Here is a 21759-nt window from a genome sequence, read left to right as displayed (position 1 = left end):
GAATGTGGAATTAATTGGAATGTTCTGAAAACTTTTTTCGGAGAAATGTATGATGTTTTCAAATCGCAAGTAAAAAAAAATTATGTTCGCGAGGTGTGACATTTTCTGATCACAGACCTAGAAAGTGTCATAATGAACCATCTGCTTGAAAACAGTAGCACCGGTTGTGAACGATACTTGAGATTTAAGACTTGTGGGTAGCGGTGAAAAGGGTCTACAGTAGAACTGTGTTGTTACAATATACCTATAACAAAATACTCAATTTAAAAATTTTTTAAAATAAACATTGAATGCGTGAGCAGCAATTTACCAAGATCATTCAAAAGTATCCAGATTGTCGAAACCTTAACTTAAAATAAAATCGGGTCTGCATTTGGGATTCCTTTGTCTGGCGTCACATTGTTTATGACCACTTTTCTTACAAAACCATCTTGTAGGACCCCATTTCTTGGATCTTTTTGGTGGGACCTTTTTGTACAAGGGGGCAGAAACACAAGGGTATTATATTACTCTGTGAAACTCTGTATTTTGTCTCTTATAGATTTCTTAGGTTAGAAAAATTAATTAATAAAAATGTGACATGACCCAGAAAGTGATTTTAGTCTTTGGTGTCTCATTCAGCAAAGCATACTATGTTCGGAGGTGATGAGATTGTCTGCCGAACCTCCGTAAACTTCCTAGCAGTTCCTCAAGTCTCCTCTGTGTAGACCATTTCAATAATTGCCTTCTGCACGTTGCCATCTTGGTCTACTGAGCTTTGGAATGCATTCTCCGCATGCACAGTAGCTCTTTTTGGTTGAGGATCAGACGCTGTGCGTGCAATCACAGCCCGATGGCTCAGCATTTTTTTGCCCAGGTGTTAAGAACTGGAAAAGTGCTTGGATCTGAACACAGACAATGATGAAGAAAAAAAAAAAGATATTTATTGTAGAGTTGTATACAACGACGAGGCATGCCACAATAAAAGTACAAAGCGTTTGAAACGCACGTATAGATATATAACACGTCGACAAAAGTGAAACGCCGCAAACGGTCTGCAAAAGGCCGGCGTATGACCATTGCTTGCCCACGTGATCACGTCCAATACCGACAATGACACCAATCGAGAGCACAGCGGTTGACACGAACGGTGCAAGGTCGATCACGACAGTATAACAGTCATCGAGTGCTCGATATATTTTAAACAAGCTCCATCTTTCGTCGGCGTCGGACCCTTTTCAAAACCCCGTCGAGCAACATTGGCGGTCGCCATTTCTTGAACACGGAGTGTGTGACTGCATCCAAGTCCTCGCCGCACCACTCGTCCTCGACGCAAGCCAAGCTGCATTCACGTCGAACACCGACGGAGCCCTCGTGTCCTACAATACGTGCTCAGAATAGATTGTTTGTTTATCTTGGGGGAAAGGGGAAAGCCAGGGAAGGCGAAATATTTAGCAGAGTGTGCTCACAGTGCGTGCCCAAACAATGGCAGACTCTGATGATTGGCACAGCAGCCACCAGACGGCGTGCACTTTTGAAAAGCGTCCGCCGCCGACCCAGTCCTAGGCTTAACAATGCCTATAATCAATGAAAAAAAAAGTGCCAGACACAAACGAGGAACAAGCAGATTTGAAAATGGCAGACGGTTTGAACCGTCTGTGTCGTGTAGAAAACACCGACACGTCTGGGTTTCTACAGTTCGTAGAAATTGTGCAAGGTGCGCGACGTACGACGGTGACGGTGTAAGGCAGTTTGACAGTGTTCAATATCTTTTTTTTTTTATCCGTGGATTTAGTTTACACCACAGTTTGAAGTAACACCCAAAAAACGAACGGGGGGGATGGAAAGAGAGAGAAAAAAAGGGATGCGTCACATGACGCACCAACAACCCAAGGACGACAACAACAAACAACAGCCTTTGTTCTCTTTCAAGTGAGGTCGTTCCTTGGCATCACCACCGCATTATACTCGCCGAGAGCTTAAGAAACGCAGGGCGTGACGACTCCCGAGCGTCTCGTTATCGTATGGCAGCCAATGAGACTGCTGCATTTGCCGATAAGGACGGCAAAGAACCAATCGCAAAGCAAGCCGCACGAACATGGTAGTTCATGACACGCCCTACGCTTCATAAGCTGTCGGTGACTTCAGTAACGACTAGCTTGCCGTCGGCAAACCTAATTTGTTTTGCAAGTTACCGTCGCCAAACACGTTAAATCTAATTTACATGGTCACAGAAAATGAAACATAATTAAAGGCCCAAAATGACGAGAGAACAAAAACGAACGAGATTAGCCGAGTGAACACGTTTAGTCCTATGAATGGCAGTTTGTGGTCACGTGTGTATGTACTGCGAATGCTTCGAAAGCCTGTTTTGCCCGCTTGATTATAAAACGCTTGTGCATCTCTAGCTTCTGGTGTGTGCCCTTGAGCATGCAGCTTGCAGATGGGCCATGAAATAACGTTGTAGTGCAATAAAAAAAAAATTGTGGCGTCGCGCTTTTTTAAGGAATCTTGCACTGTAGCCAAGGGACTTCATTGACATGGCTTGCCAACACTAGAGTCACCAAATAAGTTACGCTTAGAGTATCAGCACTCAAGTCTGCAATCTTCTTTTTTTTGTGGGGGGGGGGGGGCATTGTTGTTATGTCATTTTACGCAAAGCGGCCGCTAGTGGCGATCGCAGATTCTAAAATGCGACTTGCTGAGCTGTGTCAGGAAGCTCGCGAGATATTTTGTTGCCCTGTTACGGACCGTTTCGACGTTCCTGGAGGACGGGAATCCGTTTCCTGCGATTTCAGGCAAAGCCTCGGAATACTGGCGACAATGCTTTTATGCGCCAAGATGGCTGAAGGGTCGTCGTTACTCCGAGAGGAGGCGTAGCTTATGTTGTGGCTCTAGCTGACACGAAAGAGGAGTATACTAAGACTCTGTACTTTAGGCTCGTAGCTTGAAAGCAACTAGCCAAGATAACGAATTGGTGATTGATGATGAAAGCTCCCTCCATTACGGGCATGATGAAGCATACTCTGTGCCGTGGAAATGAATGTACGCACTAAGCTAAGCGACCAGCGGTCTCTATGCACGGCGTCGGCTTTTTTGTGCCAAGTTATCAAGGCTAGGCTAGTTTCAACAGCATTCCAGACCTGCACAACGCGCGAGCACGTGGCTTCACCTTGCAGCTCGTTTGCTTGCGCTCGCACAAGTAGTGTTGATAGTGCTGCGAAAACTATGCTAGACTTGACAACGTCACACAACAGTGTCGACGTAATGCATAGAACGGAGAGTCCATATAAACAGTTCTCTGCAGTGCTACGGAAAGTATGGACGCGAGCGTGTGGTTTAAGAAAGCTTCCTTGCGCGAGTGAGCATTTTGCAGGAAGCGCAAGTTCCTGATTTAAACTCTGGCTAGGTAGCGCAAGCCACCGCCCGAATTAAAGAGTTTTGCCTTAAGTATCCATCCGTCCACCCTGGCGTAGCACCACATTTGACTTCCGAGATGAGCAGGTATGCGACCATGTTGCCGTCATCGACACAGCTATACAATGCCATTTGTAACTCTTTGAAGCATTTCGATACTGAGCAATACTAGAATGCCTAATTGGGAGTTCACACTGAGTATGAGCGACCAAGGATACTGCGTACACGGTGGCACACACAGTTCATACGTAATGGGCACAGTTGGACCTCACTTCCTTGCGCGAGTTTTTTCATTGAACACAACTACGGAAAATAATTAGCGTAATTTTGCCAAAGTTGAGGATCTTGTCTGATACGAACGTCGTTCCCCTTAAATAAATTATGACTAGATATGCGTGAAGCATGACATTCATTGCGCGTACCGAAAGCGCTTCTTCTCAGGATCGCCCTAATTGGTCCACCCATCACCTGCTCGAAATGTGTTAATCCTGGATATGGCTTAACTCTCCTCGTCACATAGGCCGGAGAAAGTTTTCCGACGATCTGGTGTGCGAGTTTCACACCCTGTGATTAGGTACCAAGTTCATTCACTGACAGACCAAGATTCGGTAACAACGAGTGAGTGACGTGATATCCGTGCGATTTCAAAACACTGACGTTTTAAAATGATTTTCAGCTAAAGATTGGGCATTAAATTTGCCCATCCTTTCTAAATGCACAAGTTAGATGGTAAGTTTGACTCAGTTATGAACCAAGTGGCACAACTTGGTGTATTGTTTAGTTGCAGCCTTCCCACCACTCGTAAAAAAAAACCAAAAAAAACATGTCCTCTTGGCTTTTATCGAGTAAAAACAGTGAATTGCAGAATGCTTCTACTGCTTACGCTGAACTTGGTGCGTAATGGCTAGTACCAATTCAACTGGTGTTTTCCCACTCAGTTCAAGAGTGGGGCATTAAGTGTCTTGAAAATTTGCCAAGTCCAGGCCATAAACCCATTCGGCGTCAAAACCAATGCACACTTTAGGTATTGTGGCAGTGTCCAGTGGGTGGCTAAAATTTAACCAATCAACCTCAGACACCAAACAAAACAAAACAAAAAAAGTCTGCTCAAATGGAATTGGAACTTGTCACAGGGTCAGGAAGGTGCAAACAGATTGACAGAGTGCAATAGGAACAGTTCTGGGTGACAAGATGAAACCATTTGATGTACGTAGTTCAGCTCGTTGGCTATGCAGCTCAGTGTTTACATCGTAAACATTGGCTACATTACATTTAAACAGGTTGGGGCATCCTTTTATGGCGAATTCCACTGGTCGGTTTGGATCAGTGACCTAAATCAGCAACGAAGCACGCGATTTGCACAGAGTTGTTGCACCTCTGACTCCACTTGTGGGAAACAACGGCCCATTGCTCGGAGTGGTGCTTTGGTCGGGTGACCCAATTTTGTTTCCCTCACGGGATTGAAACCTGTTGCTCTAAATTAAAACGGGTAATTTGCCGCAGTTGAAGTACACAGTCGGAAGGTTCACTGTTCGATCCCCTGCCCAAGAGTCAACACGTACGTGCAGAATACATATATTAATTTCTGTGTACGGCTCGCATGCAGAGAGCCGAATTGTAAGGATGAAGTCACGTGGGTCGGTGTTTGGGGAACACGACCAAAAAGCACATTGAAATGTTTGACATATTTCAAGGCGACACAGAGAAAAAGAAGACAAGTAATCACACTTACACAAAAAAAAAAAAAAAAATAAACAAACATAGCTTGGAGTTTTACGATAATTTACCTATTTCAGCATCGTCACGGCACAACCTTGTTGTTGCTGAGCGCTTATGTGCTTGCTACAGATTGAAATCTTACTTTACACATCATCATAGAAGACAGTATGCATTTTGCCGGCTTTTAGTATTTTTTTTTGTCATGTTATAAGCATACATATTTTTCTAAGACTGTTTCACAAGCAATGATCTGAGAAAAGCTTGCCACTACAACTTTATAGCTGGCAAAAATACTGGTGAATGGGCAACATATGTTTGTGCAGTGGTACCCTTGAAGCTGCCCAGAAACTCCACACAAAGATAAAATCGCCGGAACTCCGAAAGTGCCCTTCCCTTCGCTGTCACGCACGTCATGGCTACGGCCATGCGTTCCGTTTTTTAATGCCGTTATCTACAATACTCCAAAGAATGCCAGTCGTGCTCTTCGCTGCAGCAATCAAAGAAGCTCAACAAAGGCCCTCATTGCAACTCAATTGCGGAAAGAAGTGACAAGCGGCCATGCTGTAATGTGTGGGACCAAAGGTGTAGCCTTGGTCAGCCTTCCACGATCGACCGAACACTATATTGTGACTTCTTTAGTTGGATCAATTCAGCCTTAATTAACTAAGGGGAATGCCAGACTGTCTACTTTGACGGTGTTGGTTTAAGAGCGCGATGAGTGGCTTCCACCGTGTTTTTTTGCATACACCCTCAAACTTTTCCTTAGCAACTGATCGTTTTGGTCATGACGTCACAGGCAGGGACCACAAGAGGGCGCCGCCAAAACATCTTGTCGTCATATTATATCTTCCCACGAGCGACAGTGTGGGAGAAAATCGTTTTGCAGGCTTGTCACATCCACCTGTTGGGCACATTTCTGTTCTGTGCCAATGCCAGCCCGGCGCTGATGAGACAATAGCTACATGGTATGGACAACTTTTGACAGTGAAAGAAAACAGTATCTCTTTTTTTCTTGTCACAACCCATTACGAATTCTTCAGATGAAATGGGAAGCTTACAGACGTTGAAATGACGTTGAGTCATTTCAGCTTTCCATCATAAAGAAAGCGAAATGTGTTGTGCAACTTCCTGCAAGTTTCTCTGTGAGGTTTGACTCTGTAAACTAATGTTTACCTTGAAAGACAATAAAAAGGGGAAAGTGATGCTAAAAGAAGTCCAGGAAAGATAAAAATGTGGCTCATAAAGCATAGGCGCTCGAGTAGTTGTTGCATAAGTTCTGTAAAATAAATTACTAAGTCTCAAGTGTCTGATGCACTTTATCTGTAGCTCTGGGTTTTACATACTTTTATTTTGAGTAGCACCTCAATTTGACAATCGCCTACTTCTAGAAAGCAAGTGCCAGCTCTGTTGCTTTTCTTCCATCAAAATTAGGCATATAATAATTGTATAAATAACCTTCATAGCTTACCACTAGTTCAGTGTTACAATACATTAGATTTCCTTTACTTCTGCACAGTGCTAGAGAACAAAAAACAACGGCATAGTGTTTATGCACACATTCAACAAGTCTCCAGTCTGGGCACACGACGGTAGGCAGACTGACAAACTGAATATTTTTTGCCCTTCTCTGATTATTACATAAATATCCTCCTGGAAAAAGGTTAACTTGAATATAGGCTGAAGAATCTTGCTGTGTATATGCACTTTGACAACATATTTAACTGGCTTCTTCGGTGTGAGTGCAGTGTTCGTTTACCAAACAAAAAACTGGGTCGGTTGACTGATTTGTAATGCAATAGCGGTACTCTTCATTTTTGGCACAAAGATAAACAACGCGCTGTTTTTAAGAATGTCAGCCTGTCCAATGTTTGCAACTTCCTAGCTAGGAGTACTGGCCACGATGGACCAAATATGGCCTCCATCGCACAAAGTTGCCTGCACGCCCCCGCCCCCGATGACTATGGTACTTTCAGAGTTCCAGTGACTATGCACAAAGCGTGCTTGTAGCATGACATTTTGCTGGGTAGCTCAATCTCATCCGGACTTATTGCATAGTCTTGTTTCTCCTTTATGTTTGTACAGAAAACTGCTTCATCTAATTTTTTGTCGTCATTTTCTGGCACTGCTTTTAGAAACAATCTTCCTAATGTCACACATCAACTGTGATAACTAAATGTTACAAACAAGGTAAAAAAAGATAATCAACTCTGCTTGCATAGGACTGCTGATAACAAGAAAAAGATAAGAACACACCATGTGCTGTCACCCAGTTTTTGTCAAAGGATAGCTCAATTGATAAGAATAAGAAAACATAAGTATAATTCATTCAATTTTAAGAAGGGAAGTTTCTGAATACCATGAAATGTCAGGATTAATTGAAGATAGTAAGATGTTTAGTGGCAACATTCAAAATGTCTATCTTGAACAGATTTCTTCATCATTATCTAAAATATGACAAACATTTTGGTAGTTAATTCATACTACGTTCCAAATAAACTACTATATGGTCGACTAAGAGGAACCCCAATTAAACTGGGGCAGCATTTTGGTATCCCTCGAATTTTACAGTATTCAATTAGTGTCACACATTTTATATGCTCTTGTCTTCTTTTGTAAGGTTAACAAAGGCACTTTAATGAATTTCATAAAAAAGCTAACGTCCCATATGCACTGTTCTTGATGCACTATGGCCTCTGTCGCTGCTGCACAAAGAAACAACAAATTGATCATCCCATGCACAAACAGCCCATTTTAGAACACTCATATTAACGGCCAGTTTTTATGGTTTTTGGTTTGGATAACGGTGTGACACACACAATTGATCCTAGGTCTGTAGCCATACTGCCCCAGCGAAATTTCTAATACTCAACAAAGAAAAGTGCCACATCTTGAGCCAAACTAAGCATACAGAAACCCCTCGAAGCAATCCTTTGGGGTCATATAAAAGAAACATGGAGCTTTGATTTGCCCTGAGCAATGGGACGTTTGAAGGTGTCCAATATGTAATATCTTCAGTCCATATTCCGGTTTCAGATACTGGCCTACCCCAGGGGAAGGGGAGCCAATCCATGGGGTAAAAACTAAATTGAACAAGGAGAAGTGCTGGCTGGAAGCAGCAGTCGAGAACACCGATAGACGCGGGTGCTTCACGTGCAAGCGTCCCGTTCAAGACGAAGGTTGGCGTCGAACGACGCAGAAGCATCCCGTCCTGAGGCAGCGAGTGACAGCCGCCCGAATTCGAGAGTACCAGGGTCCAGCTGCTTTTTTCAGAGCTGAATTTTCTGTAATCCGAGGTTGTTTTGTGTGAAGTTAACAAGGCATGAGAAAGGTTCGTCATTGTTCTGATACAGATCAATGAAAACTTCTTTGAGCCAGAGATGTGACAGAGAGCAGCGTCTCTGCCTTCTCAGTCACCGATACAAGACAGTGATCTGAACACTCAAATGGTCTTTGAAAGTTTTGAATGCGAGTAGACACTATAGTAGGCGACAGGTTAAGAGTGAGTTGGGAGCTCCTCCTACCTCTTTCCACTTCAGCAGAGTGAACGCTGGAGAAGAGGCGACCCCCTCACTCACTCTGCTGAAGTAAAAAGAGGTGGGAGGAGCTTCCACTTCACTCTTAACCTGTCGCCTACTAGAGAGACAAGCGGAAAACACGACAAACATAAAAAGATCCCAACAGTGTAAAACCAAATGTGCTTTCTTGCTCCTTGTCATGGTTCTAGAATTATGGCCCACCATCAATGTTGCTTTCATATAGTTATGAACTATATTATGCAGTATAAAACTAAGAGTGTTATGCAAACCTGTAAGCTTGTGTTTGTGATCTTTGTAAAAAAAAAAAAAAAAGAAAACAGTGATGTACTCTTAGAACTTTTGGCATAGTTGTGCAATAACGGAACATCTATGTTACTTTATACAGTTGAAAGCCCATACTGATGTATAGTGCTGCAAAGCTGATAATGTAGAGCAACATTTGGCCATTGAAATAGCTGTCCATTATTGTGCAAGAAGGAGACTGAAGGGTTCATTAGGTACCTAACAGACACAACAGGGATACGAGGGCATAGACTGATTGACAGAAAAATTAAACTGACCAACAGCAGGAACATTACAATTTGAGATGGGGGGAGGGGGAGAAGATCCTGGCTACCTGACCAATTGTTACGTGCTGCAGGAGCAAGAATTCTTGTAAGCCCTCAGATTGAAAGCCAATATTTTGCTACAAAGTTCAAAGAAACGCTCGGTGCTTTTTTGAGGCTCTATTTCATGTCTTACTTGGAGTAGGTAGTGTCATCAACAAGCTAAAAATGTGGATTGTTCTAATGTTATTGGTCCACTGAGAATGTTTGCACATTACGATCTAAAAGAAGCACAGCTTCCCCCCCACATACCTGAAATAAGTTCTTCCGCCCTGCCAGGAGCCCTCTGCAGGAGACAGAAAAAAAAAATTGTAAGTCATCATTGAGACAGACAACTGCGACTAATGACGCAGAACCACTGTTTCGGAAGACAATACTATTAGAGATAACTAGGCTTGAATGTAAACATTCAACAAAATTTAGTCTATAGAAACTAGAAATAAAGGAAGAGTTGCAAGACCAATTAAGTCGGCCTTGAAATGCTGAGTCCGTAAAATTTTAGGGCTGGGCTGACGGTGTTCCTTAATTTATATCGCAGATAATGATGGGAAAACAGCACAGCATCAGAGACTGTGTATGTGTTCTTTTTATGTGTCTCTTAATTTCTCTTTCCTTTGGCCTCAGGTTAAGAGGTGCACTAAACCACCTTCTGCAATAGTCTATTTATGGTCATAACCCAATCAATGGGCTCTAAGCATCCTATAAAGCCGCACATTACATTAAAGTGTGGCCGATTTCTTTATTAAAATCGGTTTCAAGGATGGATTGCCTCGGAACAATTGCAGACACCAGGGGGCACCATCGGACGAGAAGGACTTCACCTTACAACAGATCGCAGACAACACTACGAGCCATCGAAGCCAGTCTAATGCCGTGCGATTGCCACATGAGGTTCAAGAGAGAATTCACAATAATTTTCAGCACATAGTCATGTGATATGTTTGCAGCCCCAAATTGGCTGGGATGGCTCGCAGCATTCGCTGTTGTCGCTCATAATTTGAAACGAAGTACATGTAGAAAACAATCTGTTACATGGTCTAGGGAAGCAATACTGGAGTTGTGATGAAGTCACAACTCTGGCACAATTAAGATTGCAAAACGAAAATTAGATAATGTTGATTGACATCTAAATTTCCTGGAGATTTTGTGCATGTGACTACTATCTGCTCCAAGCAGACTCACCTGTACCTAATTGGAAAATGTTACTGGAGCCACATATTATATGTACCGGAGGAAGTTTTGGGTAATAACCGATTTACGAGATATCTCCTTCTAAAGTCCTCATTGTGGGTGGAACCCATAAAACGGCTGTCCTTACCTCTTGAGCAAGTAGTGCAGCTTGTTCGAGGATGCCCTTGATGTATGCGACTGCAAAATCCCGCAGTTCAGGATCGTTCTTCAGGTCGGCTATCTGGAAAACACAAGGTCAGCACAATTGAAATGATTCTACTTACTATTCGTGGTGCCCGATTTTGGAAACGAAAGTTCTTCCAGCAAGAAGACGATAGAATAGATTTATGAATGCCTTCCTGACAGGGTGCCAAATCATTAAACTGCTAAGTTAGTCATTTGAAGTAGCATTCTTCTTTACTAGCAAGGTCTCTTTTCTGAATAACCAACTCACAGTTACTGCTTTTGATTTCTTCAATTAAGCATGCTGAAGGCTATAGAAAAAAACTCGCGGAGCCCTAAAGTTTTTCATGAAATGCTTTTAAAGTTTTAAGAACAGATGGAGTATGTTGCTCAAGACATGATTAGTGATTAACAGAAAAAATTCTCAATTTCTTGTCGCGTCAATTGTGAATGAAGTGCGGTCACAGCTAAACTGAGTGGTGTTCATCTGATGTTACGTGGCGACATGACATCACATGACACTACATTCCTAAAAATATTTACTAGAGCGCTAAATATAGCTTTAAAAAATTGTGACTTTATACGACGTCACAATCACAAACTTTGATTCCCCGAAAAAAAAAAAGAAAATAAGAAAGCATAGGGAGAAGACGTTTGTGGACTCGGTCCGTATCTTGTGAACGAACGTTTTAGCAAATGGCTGTCATTTGAGCAAATCGACGTTGTAGCAAATGACCTATCATTGGGGCACATGTCAATTTCTACCGGCCCTTCTTCAATTACGCTGCTTCGCGGTGACAGTATGCGATGGCTCATTACAAAAACACTACTCGGCCAACCCGTACACGCCGGTTCGCGGTGGCCGACCATTTGTGGGCGGGACTTTGTTCGCTAGAACGTTTGCCCAAAGTGCCACCCCCTTGGGGATGGCCAATCGCAGTGTGGAGTTCGGCAATCTCGCCCACTTTGTATCTCCATTCTCCTTGCATATCTCTTCTTTCTGCTAATACAAAAATGGTTAATTATTTTTCTATTTAGGGATAATTGCAATATCCCACTTCCTGCTTCAGTGCGCCAAATAAGATGAGGCGGGAGCACTTCTCAGCCTTCGGTCGATTAATCGGGTTGCTTTTAAACAGTGCGAGATGCACATAAGGCGACGAGGAACTTTCAGAAAGGCACGTTTGATGCTCACATCTCGACAGTCGTTTCCCTGCTTTCTGCGTGGGAGGACGTCCAGGCTCGCTTCACTGGCGCTTTCGCTGTCCTCCGAAGAGTGGTCGTCCTGCAGAATCACCTTCTTCTTCTTGAAGTTGGGCTCCGGCGCGATGTATGTCACCTCCTCCTCTGGGCTCGGCGTCCGAGAGCCCACCAGGTCGATCTGGATCTCGGGCGGCGTCTGCACGCCACACACAAAAGAAAATTAGTTCTGTAGGGCGTTTCAAAGTGCAATTCAATTGTTAAAAAAAAATGGTATGTATAAATTATTTAAATGGATGAGGCATGCCTTGGCAGGTCCCGCGCTGAGGTCGGGTATCCTCCGCGGGGGCGGCATGTCCTCCTCCTCTTCCTCCTCCTCCTCGATGCAGGACTGCTGCCTCTGGGCGACCTCCTTGGCTCTGTAGATGAGGTCGCTCACAAACTGGCTGGCCACCTCCCGTATTTCGGAGCTGTCGCTGTTCACGTGCTTGCGGTGCAGCGGCTGAGATTCTCCCTGGGTAAACGCAGTAAGCATATATATACAACTGTTCATCGAGTTACATCCAGTTGAGGAGAAGAAACGGAAAAGAGCAGCCCACAGGAGCTCGCAGAACAACTGGAGCTTGAACGAATAACACGGGTTGTCGTGTCCCAGCATACACAGGTTGTTGGTCTTATGACAAAAGAATGTTACTATCAAACAATGCCTAAACGTGAGGAACAGAATGCTTTAAAACAAACTCTCTTTCTTCTTCAGTGACAACTGTGACCGTTGGCCAACCCAACCAGACGGACTTTTGTGAAATATGCTTACGTTGAAGTACTGTTATATGCATGCCTGGCTGCGATTTTGATGTGCTGTGTTGTATTTGTGTCAACCACAAAATTGTCTAATGATGGTATAATTTGTCAAAGACCTATTTCCCCAAGTAAAAAGAAAGACAGAAGTACCGGTATGTTCTTTGCCATTAGAAAAGGAAGCTGCAGGCAGAACTAATATAGAGAAATTGATGTGTACATAACGGAGCTTGATTTCATGTAGGCTGTATGTAGCCTGCGCGGAGTATATACCTGTCACCGAATAATGTTTCACTCGACGAAGTGCTCACAATTTAGGTCTCTTCACTTTCACAAGACGAGGAAAAATTGTGATGCCATTGCGATATGATTATAAATTAACACAAGTGAAACAAATATGTTTATTGAATTCAGAAGATACACACAGAGCTATGTGTGGCGTGGCATGCACAGCTCCTCTGCTAGCCACAGAGAAGCTGCTTATGCCATGCCATATATCCAGATAGTGCTACTGCGCTGGTGTACCTACGGCATAGCGGTATAGTTATGACTAGTTATTTTGGTAGAGCACATAAAAGGAAGATAGCAGCTAATTTGATGACAAATGTTAAAGACATGATTAACTTCACTTATTCCGGAATTGATTACACAACGTCATCATCATCATCATTTATTAAACCTTGAAGGCCATTGCTGGCATTACACAAGGTGGTAGTAACTGCTGAAGAAACATTATATAAATGAATAAATATAGGGAGTATTTTGACGGTAGGCGTTAAAGAAGCAACTACCTTTCTGCAGACTGCGAGCTATAACATAGTGCGATGAGCTGTTCACCAATGTAAAGACACCCAGGAAGACTAAGAAGAATGTCTTCGGTACCTGAGCGAAGTGTCCGTTGGGTTGTTCGTCTGGCTCTTTTGACACGTCTTCATCTGGGAATCAGAAAACAAAGACCATGAAATCAACTGTCGATTAAGAACTATACACCTTTTGATAAATAGATGACATTTTAAAGAATGAAAAGACACAATCACTGACAAGTTGGTCTTCCATTAACTGCAATAAAAGTTATTTTAGGCTGTTTTTTTTAATAAAAAGGGGTGACAATTGCATGGATACCACATTCACTGCAAGGGCATAGCCAGAGAGGGGGGAAAGGGGGGGGGGGTGTTCATGTCCTTCCCCACCCCTTCCTTCTAAACGATGTAGGGAAGGAGGGAGGGGAGGTTGACGCACATGCATAGTGTAGCCCCCCCCTCGCCCCCTTTTCCTGTCCAGGTCACGGAGGTCCCAACAATTAATCTTATTATCCCCCTCCCCTCCCCCCGCGCGAAAAAAAAAATTGAAGGAAGAAGAAAAGCTTTGGTTACACCATTGCTTCATTGCGTGTTTATCGGGTTCGGCAGATCGATAGGGCAGTAATCGGCGCAAATCGTCGGTTAAATTACTAAAATATGTTCATTAACTTATAATTTAATGAAAATATGGATTATGTTTAAGTTGCAGTTATACAATCAATTTTGAAGCAAAACTATGTTATACAATTTTAGAAGAAACGGCAGGCTGTGAGGTAGTTTTTGATAAGGGGCGTGGGTAACCGTTTGATTCTGAAACTGCTCAGAAAAAAGCACCCGCCTGTAGTGATGTGCACGACCGGATTGAAATCTAATTGTGACCATAAGATCCATAAGATCGTCATTAAAAAAAGTAAATTACCATATTTTAGAAACTAATCAGGTCGGTTATCACCTTGTAAAAAAAAAAAAAAAAAATTGGAGTAAAAGACAAAATACCCTCAATTTTAGACCCTCAAAATACCCCCAATTTTAGAACTAAAAAAATAATACATAAAACTCATTATACGGTAATGCACCTACATGCGGTCACAAACTTTGCACAAAAAGAAACAAAAAAAAAAAAAAAAAACGCGTACGCTCTGCCGTACGCGCCTCCAAACCGAAACCAAAACTATACTCCACAAAAGCCAATACGAAACTACGCCGCCGAGACAAACCAATGCCGACTCCACACGAGCGGCCATTTTGTTTTTCCTCCTTTTCGGCTTCTGCCACGGCGCGGAGGGAGGCAGCGAAATTTTCGATGACGCGCAGCAAGGCGGTTCCGGACCGCTGGCTCGATTACCACACGGTGGGTGGCATCATACCAGGCACACGCTTCATCTCCTTCAAGGTACCCCTCCAAGAATCCATCTGCAGCAGGCTTCCCACCGAAGCCCGCTTCACGCCGAGCGACCTCCTCCAGCGAGTCTACGGGCTAGGCCTAATCATCGACCTAACGTGCACGAACCGCTACTACGACCGCGATTTTATCCTACGGAACGGCATCTACCACGCCAAAATCGTTTGCGCGGGGCAGCAGATACCGCACGCCGGCGTCGTGGGTGAGTTTTTCGAAACCGTCGACCGCTTCCTGATGGATCCCCGCAATAACGGCAAGCTTATCGGCGTTCATTGCACCCACGGTGTCAACAGGACCGGATATCTCGTGTGCCGATACATGATCGAAAAGCTTGGTGTGCCGCCCGACGATGCCATCAGGGAGTTTGAATGTGCGCGTGGACACCGCTTCGATAGGGATGAATACGTTCGAGATCTGCGAGTGCCCAGAAATTTGCCCTGGACGAGTCATACGGAGCAGAGCGCGGGTTACGCTTACGGCACGCATTGGACCGACGCTGGCCAGAACCTGACGCCCCCCGTAGCACCGCTTACGGCGATGCCAGCCACGTACGAAGCTCCCCTGCCACCTCTACAACCCATACCGCCCATTTATGGGTCGGCGGTAGACTACAGATACTGGCAAGGATGTACCCCGAAATTGGAATGAATTTGTAAAGAAATGACGCTATGAACTATTTCTGTTTTATCGCTAAAAAATCTAGGTGACGCTGAAATAAAAGATACTTGTGTTTGCTTGTCACGGAGGTGCGGGCATTCGTCAGCACTGTTTTTGGAAATATCAGCTGATTCGCTGCCATATTTGTTGTCAAAATAAAGAGGCAATATTTTGACGTCCGTGACGTCGCTTTTTAGAGGACAGGAAAATGTTTTCACGTTTTATGACAAATTGGTTGTTTCTTGTGACGTCTCCAATGAAGATGGTTGTTTCCACGTCTCAATGAAATCTAATGTTTCTTTATATTAACATTCCCCAAGGGGTGGACATTTATTACTTCGAGGGGAGTGTGAAGTCCCCTGTCAAACTAGAAAACCGCACATGTTTCGACCGCGAACCTACACATCTTTTTTTAAAAAAATCTGGAAATCTTGTCTAGAAATAATACCCATGAAAAGGAACGGTTTTATTAGATTCATTAACATTTCACGTACTTGTATTAAGAAAGGGAAAGCCCCGATAAGATAGGTTAAAGTCAATCGTAAGGCAACATGCCAAGTTAAACGCCGACTACAGTGCTTGTTTGAATAAAACCTTACGTTTCCTGTACTGTCATTCATAATTAAAGATCGAGCTATAATTATAGTGATTTGATTGATTGTGTTTAGTTCGTGAGTTTTCTGCCCATTGCATAATTTTGGGACCATCGAGTCAACTGCGACACCCTAATGCATCCTCATGCGTCTTGCATCTCACGTGGAAGAACCATCGCCAATGTTTGCTTGGAGAGTGACAGGTTAAGAGTTCGGGGGAAGCTCCTCCCACCTCTTTCCACTTCAGCAGAGCGAACGCCGGAGAGGAGGTCGCCTCCTCCCCAGCATCTGCTCTGCTAAGGTGGAAGGAGGTGGGAGGAGCTTCCTTTGAACTCAACCTGTCACCAACTATAGATCATCATGACGTCATAGAATGATCCCTACGAACTTCCAGACTTGGTTTCCGCAAAGATGTATGTATAAATTCTTTAGAATTTCTCGCGACGCACTGACGTCACGTGGTGGCGTTACGCGCTGTGACGTCATGATGTCTTGCGAAGTCATGTCACGTATGACGTGACTTATGTATTTTTACAAAAACGCCCGGACACGTTTTGTGCAAAACCATGGTGCCCGTGGAGAGGCTAGGCCATCCGGACCACAGTGCCGAAACGAAATTTTTATCCGTTCGGTTCGGGTTCACGGCTTACGGTTCAGTTCTGGGGAGCAGGAATAACGGTTCAAACCGGTTAAACGGTTTAGCGGTTCAAACCGGTCAAATTGACAATGTATTTTCCGCATTGTTTTGGCAATACTCGCTATTTCCGCGGTGAAACGAGTAACTATATTGTTTTTTATCGTTCGTACAAAGCAATCTTTATTTTCAAATACCAAAAATATGAATTTGCTTTATTTAATTTTGAGGCAATAGTAAAATAAAATCTATATTGACATACAAAACGCCGTGTTCATACGACTCGACATCCATTTGCTTATCTCGGTCACACGTATTTCACCTGAATCGAATGGTTGTCACAATGTGTTTTATAGCCCAGGCCGCAAAAATACCCGTGATTGGTCAACTTTGCATCGCAGTATTAAAAGTTGAATCGTATTTGTGCTCTTGAACTAAGGAATTAATTAGGGCGCATAAAATCATGGAATGGGCGCCTCATCGCCATGTATTCCGTGAAATATAGTTTACGAAATCTGTTTCACAGGATAGTATATGCTGAAGACGAAACTGAGCTAAAGGTAAGAATATTTTCAAAATGTCACCAAAGTTTTAGGACAAGCCCTTTCAGTCTACATTTGACGGAGACACTGAGCGACTATCGACAGCAGAGTGGTGCAGGCGAAGAGTCACGCAGAAAATACTTCGATACACGGTGGCACAAAAAGAAATATAGATGTAATGATATTCATAATTGCAAATAAATAGCGCGAATGACAGCCAAAGGTTCTTACATAAATCAGATCCGGGCATAGGCTTGCATGAGCTCGAAACTTCGCGAAATACTGTCTCGGGAGGCTATGTTATATTCGGTTTTACGTGCACTTGTTTCTGGGGATTTACGTTATAACTTTGTCCTTCATCACTCATGCGCTCTGGCATTTTATTAGGCTGCCGCATATGATCGCGAGACTGCTATGAACAGGGTGGTTTTGTTTTTTCTTTCCACACAAATTTCGTCATTAACACGTGACTATCCGGCGTCGAACGAGAAATGTCCTTCCGGCGGGCATCACGCGTTTGGTTTCCGTATCGAGATTTACAGGACAATATTTGTCAATGAAGCTTAACTCCAACTGCGTGCACGATCCATGATTTTTAAAACTGGGCTGGCCTTCAACATTCATCACCTCCACTTCTTCAATATAAACATGCACCCTAAAACGTATAATTGAACAAGTAATTAGCGAATTTTCGTTAATTTCTTGTTTATAAGATGCATTCTCTCTTGAACATAATGTCTGCCTGGCCGTATAACTTACGTAAACCGCATATGTAAGGCTTTCACTTAAAAACACACACACAAAAACGTATTTTATTTTAAAAGATTTGTATCTTTACTGCAGAACTTTACAATTTCGGCATATGCTTTTGCTACCGCTACGAACATTGCATTTCACCAGGAAACTCAACGACATGTTTTGCTCGTGACATTACTGCACTATATACTGGTGGTCATTGCGATTCGTTCTTGCTGAGAAAATCAAATCCGGTGATGCCAAATGCACACAGCTGAAGATTCATGCTCCGTGCCAAGCATGTATTTGAGAGACAAAAAATTATTCTTTGCTTGGTGCAGCGTCCTGAGAAACGGCGAAACCGTCTGGTACCAAGAAAACGCGATTTCTCAAAAGAGTCTTTTTTGCAAACCAAGTAGTTGCCGGAGTCACGCTTTCTGTGCTGAACATGCGGGGCAGTATTCATACGGGGGAGAAATATGCGCAGGGATGTGCGTGACGTTCACAGCGCGATATCCTCCTCAGCTTTTTCATTTACTCCGACGATGTGCCGGAGGGAGGGATATGTGAGCGTACCAAGTCCAATTGAGTGGTTTCCACACTTGACACCACAGCGGACTAGGGTGCCTTCATGTCCCGCTGAACATGAAGGCACTCCACAGTAGACGAATTTAGCGAGCTCTTTATTTGACACCAGAAAGTTTAACGACAATACATTTTTGGAAAGCAAACTGATCCACCGCCAAACCAGGATTGTCTGTGCGACCCGAGCGTCCCTTCCCCACCAATCGCCTAACTGACGTCATGACGTTTTCGACGTGTGATGCGACGAGCACCGGGAAGAAATCCTCGAGATCGCTCCCTCATGTGAATACCGCTTTATAACACAGTATGCTTTTAAGGGGCTAAAAATTATTTATTGACAAATTACCTCTCTCTTCCCCCCCCCCCCCCCCCTCCCTCTTTCGGTTTTTTTTTTTTTTTTTTTTTTTTTTTTTTTTAATGTTTAATTATTAATTGTTTTATGGAGCGGAGCCGGCGCCGTCTGTAACCGCGAAAAACAGCACCTAAAAAACCCGTAACGGCGAAAAACGGCACCTAAATTGGCTGCGACGCGTCATATCAGATGTTTCGTCAAGGAAGACGGCGCGGCCGCTCGAGTTCAAAGCGGACGCGCCTCGGAAATAAAACGCAGGGAAAAGCGCAGCAACGCAGATGCCTCGACACGGAAGCCGACGTAATACGCCGCGCCTGCGCAGTGGGGCCCCTGTTATGTCACCGCCGGAAAGCCGTGTGCGAAAGGAAGACTTGGCACGCTGCTTGTAGGATTGCGCTGCGCGTACACATGCAAGCAGTCTTAATTGAAGGGGCGGTGCAACAATTTCCGGAGATTGGCCAATTAACGATGGAAATTAATTTGTGTCAACGGTGGAACGAAGAACAGAAAACCGTATTTTCTAACAAGCGCTAATTTTTATTTACAAAAAAAAAAATCGAATTGAGTTAGCCTTATTCGACATTTAGTTTCTTCAGTTATCATAGCCTCATCAATTGCCATTCGTGACAATATAATCACCACGTGTCCTCGTACAGTACTGAGTTCCGCACTTCTATCGAGGATTCGGAGCTCCAACATCGACAGACCCGGTAAAATCGTGCCGGCAAGCGCGGTGGAGGGCTGCAGCAAGCAACGAGCCGTCGACGCGTAAACGGCTGCAGGGGAAGCGGATATCAAGGTAAGCCCGCAGCCGATTGGCCAGTCGCTTCGCTTTTCCATTGGCCACCCAAGCCAGGACCAGGGACGTCATGAAGGAGGGTATTCTTCAGTTTTGCCTATAACTTTAAAAATAAAAGAAACGTTTCACTAAGCAGTGTTGGGAAGTACATTGTACTTCCCAACAAGCAGGTTTAGGCAACGTGTACTTCAAGTACATTCTCTGAGTACTTTACTTACTTAAAGTCTTTGCTTTTTCCTGGTATTTTCTGAGGAAAGTACAATTTCCGACCTCAAGGTATATTCCCCAAATTTGGTTTTGTTAAATTTGTATCATGAAATGATGCTTTGTGAACTCCGAAGAAATACTGGGTGGAATATTCTACTCTCATCAAAGACGTGAGCAGACGATGCATCACTCCGGTTGTTCTGGGGGCGGCTTCCCCGTAGCTTTTTTAACTCTCGCTACTTCTCGGTCGGTCAGCGCGAGCGAGGAGGTTTGAATTATTTGGAGAGCAAAATGAATCAATCTAGCACCTGAAACTATGGTGCGGAACAATTAAACTTTCAAGTCAAAGAAAAAGACGACAGAAGAGAACGTCCCAATGTTTTGAGACATTCTCTTTTTTCTTTTCCTTCGGCTTGAAAGTTCCTTAATTTTTTCGCACCTCAATCTCAGGTGTCACATTATGGTTAATTATCACCAGCTTACTTTCACACTCACTTTTTTTTTTTTTTCATTAAAGAGAGGACATTTCTTTCTGAGAGGATTGCTTGCTGGAGCAACGGGGCTGACGTCATGGCGCAACAATCGAGTGCAACCGGCGCCAAATTCAGAAGAGGGACTTCTGAATTTGGCTCCATTCATGAAAATGACTACTCTGTGGCCACTTGACTTTATCAAATATTCGCCGCTGTTTCTGAAAATAGGTCATGCACCCCTGATTACCCCTGGGCAATCAGTTCAAAATCACTGTATATAGGGGAATTAAAGGACATCATCAAAGATTGTGTTAAAATACTTGTACTTTGCTTTTAAAGTACATTGTATTTGTAGTACTTTACTTCAAGTACATTGCACCCAGTGTACTTTTTACTTTACTTAAGTCACGTCTCGTTTACTTTGTACTTTACCTGAAGTACTTTTTAGATGTACTTTACCCAACATTGCCACTAAGTTACTACGTTCACTGCGCACAGGTTCGGTGCAAACTAAAATCCAGTAAAGTCGTTGCAGGGCCCCATGAAACGAATTTTGGGCTGGGATAAATGAACTTAGATTGTGATTTTACGAATAGCATATCGTTTAGTGGACCAAAAGACAAGAGAGTCAAAAGCCCGATTTTCGGTACGAAAATTTGAAAACATAGCGGACTATTTCGTACCTTCTTCTCTTCGAGAGCTCTCTGCATGCCTTTTCACTGTGATACTTTTAGTCAGAGATGGGCAGTATTTGAAATACAAGTATTTAAAATACGTATTTCAAATACTTTGTGTATTTTGCATTTGTATTTAGTTACAAATTGGGTATTGTATTTGACGTGTGTATTTAAATACTAAAACGTGGGTATTTCAAATACAATTGTAATTAAATAAAATTTTTTGGGCGAAAATACGTGCTTCAAATTTATTGTCACTGTCCAGAGCAGGAAGAAAACTACGTTCTGCACCGAATGCAGTGCCTCTCAATCAAGCACAAGCGTTTAGTGACTTTGTGATTACGGTGCTAGTCCAGGGCAAGAATAGAAACGAAATGGACGTTCACGGGCAGACTGGCTAAATAAGTGCCTTTGACAACTTGTGATGCTTTCCAGCCTGATTTCCATCCATATTTTTGCCTGGATCACTCTAAATGCGCGGGTCGTCCAGATTTTCGTAACTGGTGCGAGTTGCAACAATAAAAAATTCTCTAGCTAGTGCTGCGCGTCTTGGTCGTCTCGGTTATTTGTTGGTCTATACAAAAATGTAATCGACAAAAAAAGCTGCTTGAAGCTCTGTACTTTTTTCGCCTATTACGTCCAAGCAGATTACATTTGTTTTTGTGATTATATTTCTATTACGTTACTAGAGCCTCG

General features: G+C 43.4%; 2 protein-coding genes across 2 annotated transcripts; one reads left to right on the top strand and one right to left on the bottom strand.

Moving 5' to 3' along the window:
• Positions 1-901: 901 nt before the first annotated feature.
• LOC8053589 lies at positions 902-13663 on the bottom strand. The gene is made up of 7 exons (XM_040206186.2): positions 13645-13663; positions 13490-13542; positions 12117-12323; positions 11805-12008; positions 10575-10667; positions 9509-9542; positions 902-8396 (listed from the first exon to the last, which is right to left on the bottom strand). Exons 1-7 carry the CDS (start codon positions 13661-13663, stop codon positions 8281-8283), a joined length of 726 nt encoding a protein of 241 aa, XP_040062120.1. The 3' UTR covers positions 902-8280.
• Positions 13664-14648: 985 nt separating this feature from the next.
• Positions 14649-15675, top strand: LOC115331569 (RNA/RNP complex-1-interacting phosphatase). Its single transcript, XM_029993685.3, has one exon. The coding sequence runs from the start codon at positions 14711-14713 to the stop codon at positions 15455-15457; it is 747 nt and encodes a 248-aa protein (XP_029849545.2). The 5' UTR covers positions 14649-14710; the 3' UTR covers positions 15458-15675.
• Positions 15676-21759: the final 6084 nt, after the last annotated feature.

Source organism: Ixodes scapularis, unplaced genomic scaffold (assembly GCF_016920785.2).
Source record: "Ixodes scapularis isolate PalLabHiFi unplaced genomic scaffold, ASM1692078v2 PGA_scaffold11__112_contigs__length_91849675, whole genome shotgun sequence".
Classification (NCBI taxonomy): domain Eukaryota; kingdom Metazoa; phylum Arthropoda; class Arachnida; order Ixodida; family Ixodidae; genus Ixodes; species Ixodes scapularis.
The sequence above is the reverse complement of the archived record's forward strand: the minus strand, read 5'-3'. Positions and strand labels throughout refer to the sequence as shown.

Coding starts and splice junctions, on each gene's coding strand:
- LOC8053589 (XM_040206186.2), bottom strand. Junction 9,543..10,574: donor CTGCACTACTTGCTCAAGAG/GTAAGGACAGCC, acceptor TGTCTCCTGCAG/AGGGCTCCTGGCAGGGCGGA. Junction 8,397..9,508: donor GGCGGAAGAACTTATTTCAG/GTATGTGGGGGG, acceptor CTCGGATTACAG/AAAATTCAGCTCTGAAAAAA.
- LOC115331569 (XM_029993685.3), top strand. CDS start 14,711: ATGACGCGCAGCAAGGCGGTTCCGGACCGCTGGCTCGATTACCACACG.